This window comes from Geotrypetes seraphini, chromosome 19, assembly GCF_902459505.1.
Source record: "Geotrypetes seraphini chromosome 19, aGeoSer1.1, whole genome shotgun sequence".
Lineage (NCBI taxonomy): Eukaryota > Metazoa > Chordata > Amphibia > Gymnophiona > Dermophiidae > Geotrypetes > Geotrypetes seraphini.
The window spans coordinates 15999569-16018960 of record NC_047102.1 but is presented as its reverse complement, the minus strand read 5'-3'; the positions used below and the strand labels follow the sequence as shown (position 1 = coordinate 16018960).

At 39.1% G+C, this 19392-nt stretch overlaps 1 protein-coding gene across 10 annotated transcripts in view; it reads left to right on the top strand.

Moving 5' to 3' along the window:
* The window catches only part of MICAL2 (microtubule associated monooxygenase, calponin and LIM domain containing 2), a 256381-nt gene that overhangs the window by 148945 nt on the left and 88044 nt on the right, over nucleotides 1-19392 (top strand). For 7 of the 10 annotated variants that reach the window (XM_033928312.1, XM_033928309.1, XM_033928311.1 and 4 more), the window contains 4 exons: nucleotides 1738-1845; nucleotides 3913-4099; nucleotides 6039-6124; nucleotides 10574-10679. In XM_033928312.1, the coding sequence (XP_033784203.1) occupies nucleotides 1738-1845; nucleotides 3913-4099; nucleotides 6039-6124; nucleotides 10574-10679 (487 nt within the window). Of the gene's footprint in view, nucleotides 1-1737; nucleotides 1846-3912; nucleotides 4100-6038; nucleotides 6125-10573; nucleotides 10680-15754; nucleotides 15808-19392 lie in introns of all 10 variants that reach the window. The other 3 variants (XM_033928316.1, XM_033928315.1, XM_033928317.1) reach the window with 2 other exon arrangements.

Below are 19392 nucleotides of genomic sequence, written 5' to 3'. Positions count from 1 at the left end.
AGTAGCAACGTTTCATGCAGAATCCCAAATAATAGCAAGATTCTGGCATCCCAAAGAGTAGCAACGTTTCATGCAGAATCCCAAATAATAGCAAGATTCTGGCATCCCAAAGAGTAGCAACGTTTCATGCAGAATCCCAAATAATAGCAAGATTCTGGGATCCCAAAGAGTAGCAACGTTTCATGCAGAATCCCAAATAATAGCAAGATTCTGGCATCCCAAAGAGTAGCAACATTTCATGCAGAATCCCAAATAATAGCAAGATTCTGGGATCCCAAAGAGTAGCAACGTTTCATGCAGAATCCCAAATAATAGCAAGATTCTGGGATCCCAAAGAGTAGCAACGTTTCATGCAGAATCCCAAATAATAGCAAGATTCTGGGATCCCAAAGAGTAGCAACGTTTCATGCAGAATCCCAAATAATAGCAAGATTCTGGGATCCCAAAGAGTAGCAACGTTTCATGCAGAATCCCAAATAATAGCAAGATTCTGGGATCCCAAAGAGTAGCAACGTTTCATGCAGAATCCCAAATAATAGCAAGATTCTGGGATCCCAAAGAGTAGCAACGTTTCATGCAGAATCCCAAATAATAGCAAGATTCTGGGATCCCAAAGAGTAGCAACGTTTCATGCAGAATCCCAAATAATAGCAAAATTCTGGGATCCCAAAGAGTAGCAACGTTTCATGCAGAATCCCAAATAATAGCAAAATTCTGGGATCCCAAAGAGTAGCAACGTTTCATGCAGAATCCCAAATAATAGCAAGATTCTGGGATCCCAAAGAGTAGCAACGTTTCATGCAGAATCCCAAATAATAGCAAGATTCTGGGATCCCAAAGAGTAGCAACGTTTCATGCAGAATCCCAAATAATAGCAAGATTCTGGGATCCCAAAGAGTAGCAACGTTTCATGCAGAATCCCAAATAATAGCAAGATTCTGGGATCCCAAAGAGTAGCAACGTTTCATGCAGAATCCTAAATAATAGCAAGATTCTGGGATCCCAAAGAGTAGCAACGTTTCATGCAGAATCCCAAATAATAGCAAGATTCTGGGATCCCAAAGAGTAGCAACGTTTCATGCAGAATCCCAAATAATAGCAAGATTCTGGGATCCCAAAGAGTAGCAACGTTTCATGCAGAATCCCAAAGAGTGGCAAAGTTCCATGCTACCGATCCCCCATATATGTCTCAATAGCAGACTATGGACCTTTCCTCCAGGAACTTGTCTCACACTCCCTCTGGATAGTGCATATAAAGAGAAATAGGAGCACAGTGAGCAAGATGGCATGTGGCAGATAATGCAAGACAACAGGAGCAAGATCTTGAATTGCTTTAAATGTTATCCCCGTTTGAGCTTAACAATCACATTTGTTGTCTATTGGAAGCAAGTGCAAGGAGATCAAGCTGGAGGTTGTATTTGAGTTTTTGGTATTTGTGTTATTCCTGTTATTTTGTTGAACCTTTACTAATAAAAATGATTTACAAAAAAAAAAAAAATACTAATAATAATTCTGTGCTAAAAAGTAATGATGCCCTCCAATTACTTGACCCTAGAGTTGCCTGATAATGCATGAGCTTGTGTTTATTGCAGTCTTGTGTACAGTTTCTATGCCTACCTAGTTTATTGCTACTTAGATCTATAGTTTTTTCATGTCTGTTTCTCCTGTGAGCATCTCTTTCTCAGCTAATGAAGTTTCTTCTCCCTCTGTTCTTCGCCTGTCTTCTCTGCTGGTGAGATGACTGTGGGGAAGGTGGCTAATAGTATTGGCACTGTCGCCGAAGTACTTATTAATCTGTACACGAATGATCACAGACCTAAATCGCGCTCTGGCTCCCCGGTGCGGGTAAGAAGAAATGGCATATTGTCAGTTCCCATAAAGGTGACACTTTCAGCAGTATTAAATAAGTCTGGTTTTGCCAGTCTGAATTAAACCTGAATCTGATCCAAACTGGAGTTGAGGGAGGTGTAATTCTCGATATGCAGGCTGAATCGGAACAAGCCATGAATTGGGGGAGGGGGTTTCCCCATAAATTCTAACAATTCACAGCTTAATTTAAAGAAATGTAGACTATTTGCCAATATATCTTGAATCTCCATAGTTTAGTAATAATTATCATATTCTTCTACAGTTGACGTACATGCATGCTGTTTTTGAGCAATTTGCAATATGTACAATTATAGTTATTCATAAACTTCTTAACTTCATCCTATGCCCTCTCATTCCAGAGCTTCCTTTCAAATGAAAGAGACTCGACTCATGCGCATTTACGCCACGTAGGTATTTAAACGTCTCTATCATATCTCCCCTCTCCCGCCTTTCCTCCAGAGTATACATATTGAGATCTTTAAGTCTGTCCCCATATGCCTTATGACGAGACCACGCACCATTTTAGTAGCCTTCCTCTGGACCGACTCCATCATTTTTATATCTTTTTGGAGACCGCACCTTCAGAAAGATATAAAAAGGATGGAGTCGGTCCAGAGGAAGGCTACTAAAATAGTGTGTGGCCTTCGTCAAAAGGCGTATGGGGACAGACTTAAAGATCTCAATATGTATACTCTGGAGGAAAGGCGGGAGAGGGGAGATATGATAGAGAAGTTTAAATTCAAAATTCAGTCAAAATGTTATTCACCAAGTGGTAGGAATACCATATGAAAAACCATTTATACTCAGTGGAGAAAAAGCCTCAACCATCAACAATCTATAGATCAATAGATTGTTGATGGCAGAGGCTTTTTCTCCATTGAGTATAAATGGTTTTTCATATGATATTCCCACCACTTGGCGAATAACATTTTGACTGAATTTTGAATTTATATTTTTGTTATCACAATTAGTATTCTTGAGAGAAGTTTAAATACCTACGTGGCATAAATTCGCATGAGCCGAGTCTCTCTCATTTGATAGGAAGATCTGGAATGAGAGGGCATAGGATAAAGTTAACAGGTGATAGGCTCAGGAGTAATCAAAGGAAATACTTTTTTACAGAAAAGGTGGTAGATGGGTGGGTCGGTCTCCCAGAAGAGGTGGTGGAGACAGAGACTGTCTGAATTCAAGAAAGTGTGGGACAGGCACATGGGATCTCTTAGATGGGCAAACTGGATAGGCCTTTTATCTGTCATCATGTTTCTGTGTTTCTATAACCATAAAGCTCTGTGACCTCACAATGCAGGTGTAAAGAGGCTTAGCCAATCGGGAGAGGAAGAGATAGTGGATACTGTAGATGGGCAGACTGGATGGGCCAATTGGCCTTTATCAGCCATCATGTTTCTATGTTAAACTGGACCAGCTTAGATAAACCTGAGGAAGGCAAATCATTTAATTTTGGATTGAGTTGACGCTATGAGCTATATACTTTCTTTTTTATGTATTGGCAGAGTGTAACCTGGCCTCGAAGCTTGTCAGAAGAGTTTAATTGATTCCTAGTTTTAACTTTTCTTTGAATTTGAACCTTGCAATATGAATACTATTTACCGTCATGATTCTCATTTATGTTTCATTATATTTTGGCACACTTTGCCAAAATGGTATTGGTGGATGTTAGACAAATCAAATAGAAAAGATACTGCTTGTCTTTGGTTACATTTGTAAAAGCTGCAATCATAATTTTATTTTGTTGGCTGGCTCTTTACCTACTGCTATTGTTTCTGATGCCTCTTCTATGTCTCCTCCCAACCCTCCTGTTCAGGAAACCAAGATGCTGTTGTACTTAGCCATATTTTTGTAGTTCAGACCCAACAAACTTAAACCCGCGTTGTTAAATTTTTCATGTCCACTGCAAAATGAGGAAGTTCCTCAACTTACATAGAGTTAATTACATAAATCGCAACTCACCTTGAACTCGGTTTTGGAAAAGCGAGAAACTGAATGCCAGTATCGGCTAAACATGCCGTTTGTTTTTGCTTCTAGGGATCTCTTCGAAAAGAATTTCCCGCAAATCTCGGCGGAAGCGACATCTGTTACTTCTGCAACAAAAGGGTGTATGTTATGGAACGCCAGAGTGCTGAGGGTCATTTCTTCCATAGGGAGTGCTTTAGATGTCACTTCTGTTCAACAACTATCCGACTTGGGGTCTACGCGTATGATGTAGATGAAGGTAATGAACAGCCATTGCAGGGAATGGATAATACGGGAACACATGGGGGAAAATCTTTTTCATTTTCTATTACTGTTTGTAGTGGTTTAGCATACATAAAACATATAGGTTTGTATTTAATTTAATTTTTAATTTTAATTTAATATTTAAACTCTCGTATTCTGCTATTTCAAGCCATCACCTTTGTACAGAATGAATTACAAAGTCCTTAAACAACAATATTTTTCATCACCAAACCATCCCCTCTCCGCGCTAAACCTTGTTGAGGCTTTGCATTCAGCACGTGTCGACACGCCTTAATTGTGACTGTTAAGGGCTAGATTCACTAAAGTCAGCGATCGTCACTAAACCATGGCGGAATTAGCTCCAAGCGCTCATAGGAATTCTGTGAGCGTTTGAGCTTGTACCACCATGGCAGGTGATTAAAAAAAAAGCCTAATGCAGCTTTATAAAAAGAGGGGTTAATGTAGTTTCTGATTCCTCAAATCATGTGGGTGGGGAAACCTGCCAGTTTGCCCAGTAAGCCAATAATATTTCCTGGTTCTCAGCTGTGTAAACTAAATTTCCCATAAGAAAGAGGCACTTTTCTTTTTTGCTCTTTGCTGGTAAGTATAGCCAATTCAGCCTGCTTCTCATGCTAGGAAATTTGCCGTCGCCCCTAATTATATCGGAGAATATACCAAAATACTGCTAAGGCAAAAAAACAAAAAAACCTAAGAATGCTGAAGACTTTAAATAAAGAACCAAGGAGGGGAGGGTGATATGATAAAAATAATTTCGTAAATTTCTATGGAAGAGACCTCAGTACTGGAGAGCTGAATAGATAGATCAGATTTGCAACGTTATCCCCCGGGCTGACAACTCATATATGGACTATCACTGCAGCCCAAATGAGTTCGCCCCATACATCATAATGTCTCTACCTTTTGGTGATAATGTGAAGCAAAAAATCAAACTCCAACTTAAACAAAACAGTGAATATATATATATATATCATTCACCCCCTCTCTCACGGGAAAGTCTTCAATTTTCAGTCAGCTACAAATACTATTTATATACCCATAAGCGCAATGAAAAAAAATATATGTTTAAATGTCCAACACATAAAATATCCAAAACTTTAGATTTATCTGTGTTGAAAGGAAAGTCCGTAGTTAGCCCAAAATACTACTTCCATCTTATACGGCCTCTTTTACAAAGTCATGCTAGCAGCTGCTCTGTGCTAATGGCCCCGAAGCCCATAGAGATTTAAAAGGCTTCGGGGCCCTTGCCATGCAGCTTTGTAAAAGGGGCAGATAGTGGTTGACACCTTCCTCCTCCCTTTGAGGACCTAAAGGAGCCTATCCGCCATCCTATTTTTTCATTCCTCTGAATGGCTTTAATGCCTTTTTTTTTTTTTTTTTTTTTAACAGTCAATTCCCTAGCTAGCAAATGCATCTAAATTAGAAACAAAGAAACATAGAACATGACGGCAGAAAAGGGCCACGGCCCATCTAGTCTGCCCACACTAATGGCCCACCCCCTAACTACCTCCATGAAGAGATCCCACATGCCAATCCCATCTTTTCTTAAAATCTGGCACGCTGCTGGCCTCAATTACCTATAGTGGAAGATTATTCCAGCGATCAACCACCCTTTCGGTGAAGAAATATTTTCTGGTGTCGCCATGAAATTTCCCACCCCTGATTTTCAACGGATGTCCTCTTGTTGCCGTGGGTCCTTTAAGGAAAAAGAGATCCTCTTCCACCTTTTACTTTGGAGATTCTTTTTAAATTTGTTTTCATAGTTTAAAATATTCAGAACGGGGTCACATATTTTCTATAGAAATTGTAATTTGCTACATAGTGCCTCTAATGTGATGTTTCAAATTTGGAAGTAGAGTTATAGCTGCAGAGGGTTTTTTTTTTAACTTTTTAAAAAAAATTTGTTTTTCACCTAGGTAAATTTTACTGCAAACCTCATTTCAAGCATTGCAAAACGCATAAGCAGAGGAAGCGACGAGCGGAGTTAAAGGCACAAGTACAGGTTTGTTTTCGCATAGAAAGTGTTTGTCTGTGGTAGGTAGCTAGCATGCATTCCACACAATAAGTGACATGTGTACAAACTTAAATATACCTTCGTATTCTATATAAGGCGCTAAAAATTGCGCACGCCATTTTGGCGACGTACTCAAATTGCACATGCAATTTATTTGGAATTTATTTTGGACTTTATATATTGCTTTTAGCCTAAGCACAAGTATTTCTCCCTATCTGTCCTGGTAGACTCACAATCTGGCCTGGGACAGTGGAGTGTTAAGTGACTTGCCCAGGGTCACAGGGAACTGTAGTGGGATTAAACCTGCAACCTCAGGGTGCTGAGCCTGCAGCCCTAACCACTAGGCCCCTTCTATTTTTTTTTTTTTGTCTCCTTCCGCTGGTGGATGGACATAACCCATTCGTTTGGACTGGTCTGTTATAGATGAAAAGGATTATACAGAACTGTATCTGTGCTTATTCATTCTTTAAGCTGAAGTTTTAGCCTACATTTATAATGGGACTATAATTGGACTATCTCTATTCAGGCTTTGTTTTATAAAGACAACATACATACCTATGTGCTGTTACAAACTAGCCTTGTACAATGATCCCCAGTAGCTCATTCATTTTCACAAATTTATGCCTTCTCCAAAGGTGTGCGTATCACAACCCTGCCCCCACTCCACACAAACTCCACCCTCAGGAATACATACCTACACAGATCCCTAGCCAGAACATGTGGAAGAGGAGGAGGACTAGCAATAATCTTCCAAGACCACCTCAACGCTTCCATTCTCAACACAACCTCTTCGCCCAATTCCGAAATTCTAACCATCGCCCTAGCTTCTAAATCCCTCCCCTCCTCACTAACCATCACATTATTCTACATACCCCCCAAAAAATGGTCCACGACCAAAGATGACTTTGCTGAATCACTACTTACCAATTCTCTAACAAGCCCATACAACCTACTTTGCGGGGACATCAACATACACCTCGAGCAAACTGACCAGCCTGAAATCTCGGATTTCTGGTCATTGCTCTCCCAACTAGGCTTTGACAAACACCCCCCTACCAAAACCCACCAAAGAGGACATCAGTTAGACCTGGTAACTCTATCCTCCAAGGAACAGGCCAATCCCAATTTTTATTGGAAACAAGGCAGCTGGTCAGACTCCCTTTGGTCTGACCACCGCCTATGTACCTTCACCATTGGATGCCAACTCAAACCCACTAAAAGCGGCAAAACAAGAACCATCAAAACCCACTCTTCCAGAGGAAAGATTGACCCAACGGAATTCTGGTCCCATTTCGAAATCAACACCTATCCAATAGAAGTTACGGAACAAATCATGACCTCCTGGATACAAGATAGTACCAACATACTAAACGAGATTGCCCCCACAAAAACACGCAGAATAAGAACCCCAAACCAAGAGGGCTGGTTCGATCCAGAACTGCTGCTAGGCAAGAAGGATCTCAGAAAAGCCGAAAGATTATGGCAAAAAACTGGAACCCCAGAACACAGATTGGCCTGGAGACAAAAATTAAAAAAATACAAAACCCTCACTGATGAAAAAAGAAAAATCTTCTACTCCCACAAAATCGGTAATACTAAAACCAATAGCAGCAACCTCTTCAGACTGGTCAACGATCTTTACAACATAGAAACCTGCACAAACTTACAAGAAGAATCCACCTTAACCGCCAACACCCTTGCCGACTTTTTCAACACCAAGATCCAAAAATTAAGATCAATACTACCCGCCAGTCCCAACCCCCTCGAGCTCTTCCCCATCCTCACAGACTTGAATTCATCATATCCAGATCCTGGAACCAGAGCCGACCTCAGCTGGAAACAATTCGCATTAACCGACTGGCAAACCTTCAATACTTACTACAACAAGTACACACACTCCTATTGCCACCTGGACACATGCCCTCCAAATATCATGAAAACTGCCCCCCCCCCCCCCACTTTAAAGCAAAAATGATGACATGGGTTAATCACCTACTATCCACAGGAAACTTCCCGTCTGAGCAAGGTCATATAATGATCACCCCAATTCTAAAAAACGCGAAAGAACCACCTAACTCCCCATCTAACTATAGACCGGTCGCCAGCATCCCCCTATTTACCAAAATAGCGGAAGGGATGGTAAAGGCGGAACTTTCCGAATACCTCGAAAAATTCAACATTCTATGTGACAACCAATCAGGCTTTCGCGCGGACCATAGCACTGAAACCATCATAGCCTCCCTTCTCGACCACCTTCACACGCTCTTCAGTCAAGGCTCAAGTGCCCTGATCATACAACTCGACCTGAGCAGTGCTTTTGACCTGGTCGACCACACCATTCTCCTTGAATGCCTAGCTCACATTGGCATCTCAGACCAGGTCCTTAACTGGTTTCAGGGTTTCCTACAAAACAGATCATACAAGGTATTCAAGAATAACTCTTTCTCTTACTGCTGGGACAACACCTGTGGGGTCCCGCAGGGCTCCCCCCTTTCCCCCATCCTATTCAACATATACCTAGCCTCCCTAGGTAAACTCTTACACAACCTAAATCTCAAATACTTTATTTATGCAGACGATATCACAATAGCCATCCCACTAACCAACTTCTCACAAGAACTACTCGAACACACTTCAAACATTCTCAACCAGATAGAACTCTGGATGCTTTCATTTAGACTGAAATTAAACCCCGACAAATCAAAATTCTTCCTAGCCTCCCCCAAAGATAAAATCAAGGAAACCACAATTCAACTAAAAGGAAAGACCTTCCCCCTCGATCCGACCATAAAAATTCTGGGAGTCACGCTGGACAAAAACCTATCCCTAGAAAACCATACCGACATCATCGCCAGAAAAAGCTTCTCGGCACTCTGGAAACTTCGCACCATAAAAAAATACTTCAATGACACTGCATTCCGCCTACTCGTACAATCCTCCATCCTCAGCATTCTCGACTACTGCAACATCATTTTCCTTAACGCCACAAAGAAAACTACCAGGAAATTAAAAATAGTCCAAAATACCGCAGTGCGCCTCATTTTTGGCCTAAAGAAATGGGAACATGTCACCCCTTTCTATCACCAACTGCACTGGCTGCCATTAGAATCTAGAGTTCTCTTTAAATTTGCATGCTTTTGTTACAAATCGGTTAACGGTTCTTCTCCAAGTTACATAAATACCCACTTCAACCTTTACTGCAACAACAGGACAGCACGCAGAATTCAACTGTTCGCCTTCCCCTCGCCAAAACACTGCCTTCTCAGAAGATCCCTCGAAAGAACTTTTGCCTTCCAAGCAGCCGTTGAACCCATGGCTAGCCCAGATGATACTTGAGGCCCCCATTTACCTTGCCTTCAGAAAACTACTAAAAACTTACCTATTCAACAAACAAGACTCCTAATTAATCCCTTCACCTCACATAACCCCGGCCCCACCCCTAACCCCTTCCTCCCTCACCTGATTCCCCCTTGACCCTCTCTCTACTCCCCTTGTCTAGTTCGATCTAAGCTGCAATTTTCAGCTAAACTGTTGTACATCTTCCTTTCATTGCAGACTACTGTAAATTGTGATAACTTCATTGCTGACTGTTGTAAATTGAAAATTGTTGTAATCTACTGTAAATCTGCTTGTAATTTGTTTGTAAATCTGCTTGTAACTTGTTGTAAATAAGCTTGTCAATGCAGATCATTTGTTAATTGATGTAAACCGCCTAGAACTCGATGGGTATGGCGGTATATAAGAATAAAGTTATTATTATTATTATTAAATGTAGACGCCATCTTGTTGTATGTGTACTTTTACACGAGTATGTCCACATTCAATTTTTTAAGAACCCCGCTTCTGCATGAAACATGCTTTACATGTGAGAAGTGGTTTACATCAAAACAAACAAACAAGGGCAAGAAGGATATTATGGAAAATGAAGCAACTTGGAATGAGTTTTCTGAGCACGGTATAGAAAATTGAATAAATTAAATAACTTTCAAGAAGTCTTCTCCTTTGGTCTCAAGATATTCATGTATGAACAAAACACCTTCACCATTTCAGTTTCAATCCAATATTTTGCATAACACATCAATATTTTGTTCAAGACAAGATTGTATGTAATGTTAAAAAAGTCTCATATCAGCACAAATAAGCAGAATTAGGACATAGAAGATGAATGAATTTATACAGGGATATAGTTACTAGTCAGCGAGCCTGCAAAAAGCCTGGGACTGGCCATTGGTAGGGGCACCTGCTACTGGGCCCAAGGAGGTTTAATGTTAGAAAAAAGAATCTGAGGTGGGTGGCAGTGTTGGAAGATAAGTGTGGCATAAATGCATGAGGTTAGTCCACAGAGGAACGCAAAGGTAACAGTCCTTAAAGTATCCTGCACTTTTGAAAAAAATGTTGTTCCTTTCATGTTGTCTGATTTGTTGCCTGACTTTCTAGGATGATGATGACGACAACGACGGAACGTGGAAAAATGAAAACCCCAAAGCATTAGCAATAGCAGAAAGCAATTACCCTGGTAGCAGCCCAGAGGACAGCCCTCCAGGTATCATGGCTTCCTACTATGCGAAAACTCTAAGCTGGCCCTGTAGGGTGGCACGGGATCTGCTTGACATTCCAAGACACGCCTCTCACTGGATGCATGGGTTTCTGCACACTGCCGGTCTCCATTTCAGGGACAATGCATACAACTATACGTACTTGTATGAGCTCTTGGGCCTTGGTTTGCCATTCCTGTATGTGCTCTTAGAGATGCTTACAGATATGTACCAAGAAGTAGGGTTGTCACCTGAAAATATGCTTCAATGGGTGCAGAGTTCTTTGGGGGTCAAGCTCATGTGAAGTCTTTTCACAAATGTGCCTTTCAGGTTTCCACAGTTAACAGGGGGATGATTTTTTTCTTTTTTTTTGGGGGGGGAGCATTTCAAATGCACCTAAAAGAGCTCAAAATTCTATGCACAGATGGCTCAATCCATCTTCTAGAACTTTCTATGTAGCAAAAGTGTCACAAAACTCAAGTGTCCAGCATCATTCTCAGACCAGGGAAGTCAAATGAAGGATCTACTTGCACTTTTTTCAATATCAGTGAGCCATTTCCCTGGGGTTAATATTTTTCAAGATTTATTTCATGACAGAAGGAGGAACCCCTTTTGTGGCATTTTTGTAGCAGTGGTGTTCATATTCTTGGAGGGTGGGAGGTTGATAGTGGTTGGAACCCTGAATATGGCACATCTCTCTTGCTTTCTTCCTTTCTATGGGTTGCAAGATTTGCTATCTGCCTGGGAACATTTCAAGAAACCTGTATTCAACTTACAGATCAATTTCTATGCATTTGTGCTTGTGGCCATTTTCACTGTAGGATTATAATTAACACTGAGCTTTCATTATGTAAGATGAAGGTAAATTTGAAGAAACTTTCAAATAAGTGGTTTAATACTGTAGGCAGAAGAGAGAAACGAACGCCAGATTTGTTTTTCAATTAGACTAGAAGGGCTCATTTTAATTGCAGTCTTTCATAGGATAATTTTAACTAATTGCACAGCCCACTTGAATACGATGAAGGCGTTATCCAGCAGCATCCTGTCCTGGTAAAGGTAACTGACGAGCTCATCCAGATTAGGCAACGAAATATCCAGCTAGTTACTTGGATCAGTGGGTGCCACTAATTCAGATTTTTTTTTTCTAGGTATCTTAGGCCTGCATAATTGAAATGCAACTGCCAAACGTTCATTCAGCAGTTTTTATCAAATAATTGTATGTTCGGCAGCTTAATTTCACCGCTGAATGTATGTGGGGATGGGGGGTTCCACCCTTGCCCTGTCCCCCCTAACGCTCCCTTTTCCTGGACACATTTTTATAACATAATATTTGTATACCGCATTACCTTGCAGATCTATGCGGTTTAACAAATAAAATAAACGGGAACATTTGCAGTGAAATACGAAATTAATCTTTCAAAAATTTTGCAAATAAATAAGTTTTTAACAAACTCCCGAAATTCAAATAAAATGTCCAAAATTTACTAAGGTGCGCTAGTGCATCTTAGTTCGCACTAAAAATCAGCGCTCATTAAATGCTAACGCGTGCTAACGCATTCATTATATCATATGGATGCATTGCCATGCTTTTGTAGTTAGCGTGCACTAAGATGCACTAGCGTGCCTTAGTAAAAGAACCCCAATTTGTATAACTGCCACAAATTTTTAATAAAAAAGAGAAGACACTTGGGCAGTCAGTGTCGTTTATATATATTTTCCATATTGACCTCATTATGTTTGAAATGTTAGTGTTGCATTCACATATGTAAAAGAAAAATGCTCCAGCAATAAGTAACAGAACCACATCAGCTGGCATTTGATGTAGAGTACTTTTGAGTAAAGAAATTCAAAAAGTATTTATGAAATGTAGCATGTTGGCATTACGAAGTGACAATCACAAAATGCTGCTTATGTAAGAATAAAAATTTTTTTTTAAACCAAAGGCCAATAATATTTTGTTTACACAATCTTGGCTGTGGTCTCCGGAAACTTCTGGATTGATTAACTTGATCAACTGATGTGGCCTAATCCACACAGCTAAACATCTGTGCAATGATAGTTTTTAATAGTTTTTTTTTTTTTTAACTTTTAACAGTTTTATAAAGTTTACGGCTAAACAAGAATAATTCAAATAGCAATGACCATAACAAAGTATAAAAACCCAGTTACTGTGAAAATAGCGTACAAGTAATGCACAAAGACTGAGCAGCTCAGTAAGAAAACTGCAAATAAGACCCAGTGTGGAGCATATGATTAAAAAAAAAAAAAAAGGAACAGACATGTGAAAACTAGAACATGCATTTACCTTGAAGATACAATAGACCAAGGGTTCTCAACCCAGTCCATGGGATACATATAGCCAGTCTGGTTTTCAGCATTCCCACTTGCTTGCACTACCTCCATTGTATGCAAAACTTTCTCAGCCATATTCCTGAAGCCCTAGCTGGCTGTTTGTTTCACAAGGACTGAGTCGAGACACACAAAGTAATGCCTAACATACAGCTTGGATTTGTTTTTGAATTCCTTTGACCTTTCAGGGCTTCCTAGCTCACTGTTTCTCACACCTTTCCTATGGAGAAAATTAGTTTCTACCAAATTATTACAACAACAACAAAAAAAAAATCAATCCACCAATATTCAGCCCATGGCAGTGGCGGTTCTGAAGCCGCCGACAGCTGTAGTTGAATTAAGCCCAGACATTCAATGTTTAGTCCAGCTACCAGGACTAAATATCTGGGACAGAGCTGATGCCAAGATGTTAACCACTTACTGGCCATTATTCAGACTGATGCCCAGTTAGCTCGGCAAATACAAGTTAAGACAGGTTTGTGCTTTTTTTTTTTTTTTTCTGTACGTAACTGGTTAGAGGATTGAATTTTATTGCTAACTGCTTAAATAAATAAGATGCTCTTTTAACTCAAGCTGTACCCTTGGACTGGCCCAGCATTAATCAGGCCGTAACATGGTGGCTAGAGGGGAAGTTTAGCTGCACTGCCCAGTTACGCAGCACTGAAAAATTGGCAGATGGCCCTCTCTCTGCATGGTTTAGGCAGGTAGGAACATCTCCTGTCCCTTAAAATCACACTTAATGTTGACCCCCAAAGAATCTTCTTTGCAGTTTGCCTTTATGACTTGCAATAGAAGGATTTACAGAGGCTTCCCATTGCTCAAAAAGAAGTGAGATTTTATACTATGCATTACTCTTTGCCGAGACATTCATGCTTTTGTGTTAATGACTACTTAAATGAAATGTAATGAAAAATAGTTTACAGAGTTGATCTTATTTATTTAATGAGAGAGTCAATTATAATAATTTTAACTGCCTTTCTATTTTCCAATGGAAAAATGGCCACATGAAACATCCTTCAACCTGTGATGGGTAGGAAGGACTATAAGTTCACACTGTTCAAATATAGTTCACAGTATTGAGATTTCCATTGGAAAATGTTTCTTTAGCATGTTTGTATTGCTTTTAGAAGTATTAGAAATTCATTGTTTTAAAGACAATTTATTCATTTTGATGCAAGAATGTCTGTCAGTTTTCTGTTATGACCCTGTGTAATAATTTGCTGTATGTTCCTGAGCAAGTGGTTATCAGTTTCAAGATAGGGATATGCAGAAAAACCTGATCCACAAGTGACTGATAACCTATAAAATGTGGACTCAATGACTGAATGGTGGTAAACTTGCCATTCTGTATAGTGTATGTTTCAGGGCAAGTGAACTTTACTTCTGAAAAATCAGACACACAGAACATTGGCAGCAGAATTCGCCCTCCTTGATTGTTTGACTGGCATTCCCACCCATTCCCCCCAGACTGATGATCCCTGGAATATGAAACAAATACTACTTTTTCCATAAATGTAATCCCTTATGGGACTGCCTGGAAGAAAGACAAAAATACAGTAGACTCTCAATTAACCCTAGATGCCGGTTAAATGTAGTTTCTGGTTGCATGAGAGTTACTATTAAAAATAGGCCTAACACTATACCTCATGCTATGCTATGCCATGCCATAAACTGTTCCGGACAAACTACCGGACATGTGGTAGGCAAAGCGTGAGAGTAATCAGGTGTGGCGTGCCAAGTTTACACTTAAATTTCCACCAGAAATTGATTTTTATTTTTATTTTTATTTAAAGTATTAAAGTAGGGGTCCTTGGACCCTTAGGGGGGGTCTATGGATGGGTTTTAGGGGGTCCATGAAAGTCGGATAAAAATTAACATTTATATTCACTCTATGGCCCAGGACAGTTGATTTTTCTCACAGATAACGAGATTAGTTGAAGACGTATTAGTAGTAGAATGGTTTTAATTTGCTTAAGAGGATTATATTTCATAATTATAATGAGTGGCCATTACTTTTTGCATAAAAAGGAGAGGCTTTTTTAGATTGTTTACTTTAAAGTTTAATAATGCTTTGTGTATGTCATATGAGACAATCAAATCTCAATAAACAAAGTACATTATATTCACTGCATGCAAAATTGTGTTTATGTGAATATTTCTGGGGAAGGGGGTCCATAGCTTTCATCAGATTCTTAAAGGGGTCCGTGACTAAAAAAAAGGTGAAGAATCACTGTATTACAGTATTTCTTAGATTTTTTTTTTTTCTTTTTTCTGCTGGTTGCTTGAGAGTTCTGGTTGCTTGAGTTCTGGTTAACAGAGAGTCTACATGTATACCCCTCCCTCCCGTTAACCCATCAACACTTGAGAAATGAATTTGTTCATTCTCTACAAAAGCTTTATTGAAATAAACCTTTGTTTGAGCATTTATTAGAAAAACAATTGCAAGTACTTTATGGAGGTTGTCTACTCTTAAAATCTCTCAAATTGCGTGCTTAAATTTACATTTGGGCATTTTGCTGCTGTGTTAATTAGTCTCGATATTCAGCCTGTAACGTTCATAAGCATTCTTGTTCACAAAGAAAAAGCTATGTGTTTTTTGAATTATGTTTTTCTACGTTTTGATAGAAATTTCTGATATGTTTAGAATTGGTTCAGCTTTCTGTGGTAACCAAACTAAAAAGCGTTGTTGGTTCAACATCTCTTTTCTATCTCTTTCTTTTCATATCGCTTGTAGTTCATTTCAACATTCCAGTGCTATGCCCACTCATTGGCTGATGCATTGCTCCTGTAAGGTGATCAGTATGCTTGCTAGTTACGAGGAGTTTGAAACCAACCAACTCAAAAAGACGCCACCATTTATTTTTTAAAAAGAAGGAAAACATCCTAGTGTTAATGAGAAAGCATCTGACGATGAACAAAGGAGGGGAAAAGCCTCAGAACCCCGTCTTGAGCTAAATTCTGCACTCAGAACTGGAGAAGGTAAATAACTTCCTAAGCATTTTTTTAAAAAAACCTCACTTGGCGTGCATATATTTATTGTAAATGTATTACATTCCCAAAGCAACTTCAGATCAGTGTAAAGGCTTGCGAAATGAAACTTAGCTTTTAAATTGCATTTAACATTTGTTGGCCAGTGTTTCGTGTAAAAACTGCATCAGAGCAAGCCGATCTGAAGTTTTGTAATACATTTATCATAAGTATATGCACCTCAAATGGGTTTTTTAAAATGCCTATGAAGTTATTTACCCTCTCCAGCCTTTGTGTGCAAAATTTAGCTCTGAGGCTTTTTTCCTCCTTTGTATATTTGTCAGATGGTTTCCTTTTTTTTTTTTTTTTTTTTAAATAATTTGTGGAGACTTTTTGAGTTGATTGGATTTTTAGAGCTTCACTGGCTGACTTTTGAGTTTGAATCTAACCCCTAATATATTTGACAGTATTCAGTCTTTTTCTAACCGTTTTAAAGCAATCTTGTTATGTGTCTGGTATATTAATGGACAAACTCTTCAGCATGAAAAATCTAACCCATCCTATATTTGATTCAAACTCATGTAGTTTCTTTTCATTTTCGAAATGTAGGTTTGTTTCTCTGCATGTTCTTAAAACTTCTTTGCTTTCAAATGACATAACGGTTAGGAAGATCGCAAGTGACATCCCAGTAACAATTCGGGCAACTTTAAGGCAATAGAATTAAGGGTCTGATGACATATATATGAGAACTGCATTCTCTCTATTATGCTTTTTGAGCCATTTGGAGTTGCTGTTTTTAAATTGCAGCATATAGATGAGAAAAGGGAATATTAAAGAAATAAATTTACTTGGCATTTCTCATGGGGTGGATTTTTGTCATCCCAAAAAATGGAGATGTCAGTTTTTACTCCAAAATCATGATGATAAAATACTTTGATGGAAAAATGCCTAAAGTGTCAATCATATGATCCATGAGTTGCTCCGTCTTCAGAATAGTCCAATTCTTTTCTGTACTGTTAATGCAGGTAGTCTTGTGGCCTCTAGTAATTATGGGGGAATCCACTAGTCCCTCCTTTCTCAAGTTCTGTCATAAATACTGCAAGATCTCACACATGGGCCTTCATTTGTGGTTAGCTGGAGATTTTTTTCCTTTAGTTTGATGTTTTAATTTTTTATTGAATTCAAATAGACAGATGTGAACCAAATTAACATCACATAATATTTAGTACAAAGGCAAAGGTACCTGTAGATTAAACTGAAGTCTGACAATAGTCATCTAAAAGTCTCCCAACCTTGTTAAAATTTGATAAATGGTGCATTTTAACATATTTCCTTACTAAGCCAACACATTCAGACAGTTTGCTAATATTTGTTGTATCACTATTCCTAATTAAAAAATATCTAATAACCTAGCTTCCAATTTTTGCAAAATATATGATAAAGCTAAAGATCGTAAAACAATATGTTTATAAGTCAATGAAATTTGAAAATGAAATATGACCCCATATGGAACACCAAAACTGCTTCACATTTGGGCACGTGTACAACATATGTTGCAGGGTCCTCGTCTCTGACGGACAAGACCAGCATGCCTTTATTTTAATAAACTCTCCCTTTTACTGTTCCCAGTCTGGTTGTTAAACGGAAACCTGCACCAGGATGCGGAAGACCTGATTTGGGGAGTGAACCTAGATTCCTTTATAAGGCATTGCCACTGAGCCAAGAGGCCAGCTCTTTAAGTGGGTAATTTTGAGAAAACATGGGGAACTGGAGGGCACATTTGGGAAAAAAGAAAACTGTTGTCATATATACCCCTGGACCTGCAAATGGGTCCTACAACAAAACACTTGTGATAACGTATGCATGGTGGTTTGAAACTGAAATCCTTATATTTGCTTCTAGTCCCACATGACCCCCCCCCCCCTCCCCGTAGACCTGCCCTTAAGGGTTCATGTTCTAAAACAGTGCTCGGAGGGGGATGATTTTCAAATAGTCCCATCCTCATTAATCATTTTCAACAAAGCTAAATCCACTTATAAATTGATTCCTAAGTTCTTCTACGGAAGAACTGTAGAAGGAAACCCACTGTCTTTTCCAACCTAAGAGTACCTTTGTAAATGTTAAAATACTGTAAGGAGACACCTAGTCGAGGGCCCTATTTAGGAGCTATTTTATAAAGAGACACATGTCCATGTAAGTGGCAGAAATCTGTTTGAAAGCAGGTGTAAAGTACATACGTAAATTTACCTGTTTTCTAATTTCTGTTTGTACTTATGAACTCCAACTCAGCTCCACCCAAACTCCGCCCTTGTATACGCCTACAACAAAGAACATATTTGATAAGCCATTTGCAAATGAAAATAACTTTAAAACATATATCGTCCCCCAAAAAGCTTCCATGCTCTGTTTTGCAAGCCCTTGCTTGTGGAGTTAACGTAAATGAGAGCAAACCAGATGTTGGGCATGTGGCATTCAAAAGGCTTTCAGAGCCCCCCCACCCCCCCACACACACATAAAACTCAAGAACCCACAAATTAACTATCGTAAATCCTAGAGTTAGGTGACCTTGAGAGATAGGTTGCTGTCATTAGCCAAAAACAGAGCAACTAATATATGACCATCTTTGGGAAAAGATGATTAAAATCTTGGGGCTTTTTTTTTACTAAGGTGCACTAGCGTTTTTAGCGCACGCAGGAAATTACCGCGTGCTACACTGCGCGCTACGCTTCTAGAACTAACACCAACTCAATATTGTCATTAAGGTCTAAAGCGCGCGGCAAAGCCCTAGTGCACCTTAGTAAAAGGAGCCCTTAGTAGAAACAAACAAAAAAGGTTTTAATGAATTCTGTTACAGCAAACAATCCGTAATACAACAGTCCAAACCCCATCCTTTTAAATGAAAAAAATGCTGCAGAAATTCAAACATGTAACTTTTGTAGACTGATTGTGGACCTATAGTATGAAAAGTTGGCCATTGTCAACATTTTCTATCGTTCTTTAGTCACTTTTTCCTAGAGACTATCACATACGTATGTCATCAAGATAATCTCATAAAAATAATTATATCTTACAGAACTGCTCTAACTACTACTTTGCTGTAGTACATTTGTCAAAACACCCTTCTAATCAACTTTAATGTTTGCTTGAGAAAATTATTCTTTCTTCAAAACGCATTCAGTGATAAAATGCCCTGTTTTTAGAGGAAGTGCAGCTGAAGTCTTGATAAGAATCCAAACACTTTCAAAACAGAATTATTCCAATTCAAATAGCTACCCATGGGAATAATCCAAAGAGAACATACTGTATCCTCATAAGCCAAGTTTGTGTTGCATGTCCATAGCAACGAAAGAAGGAAACCGTCATAATTGCATAATCCTAAAAAGCCTATAGACCGAAATAAATATT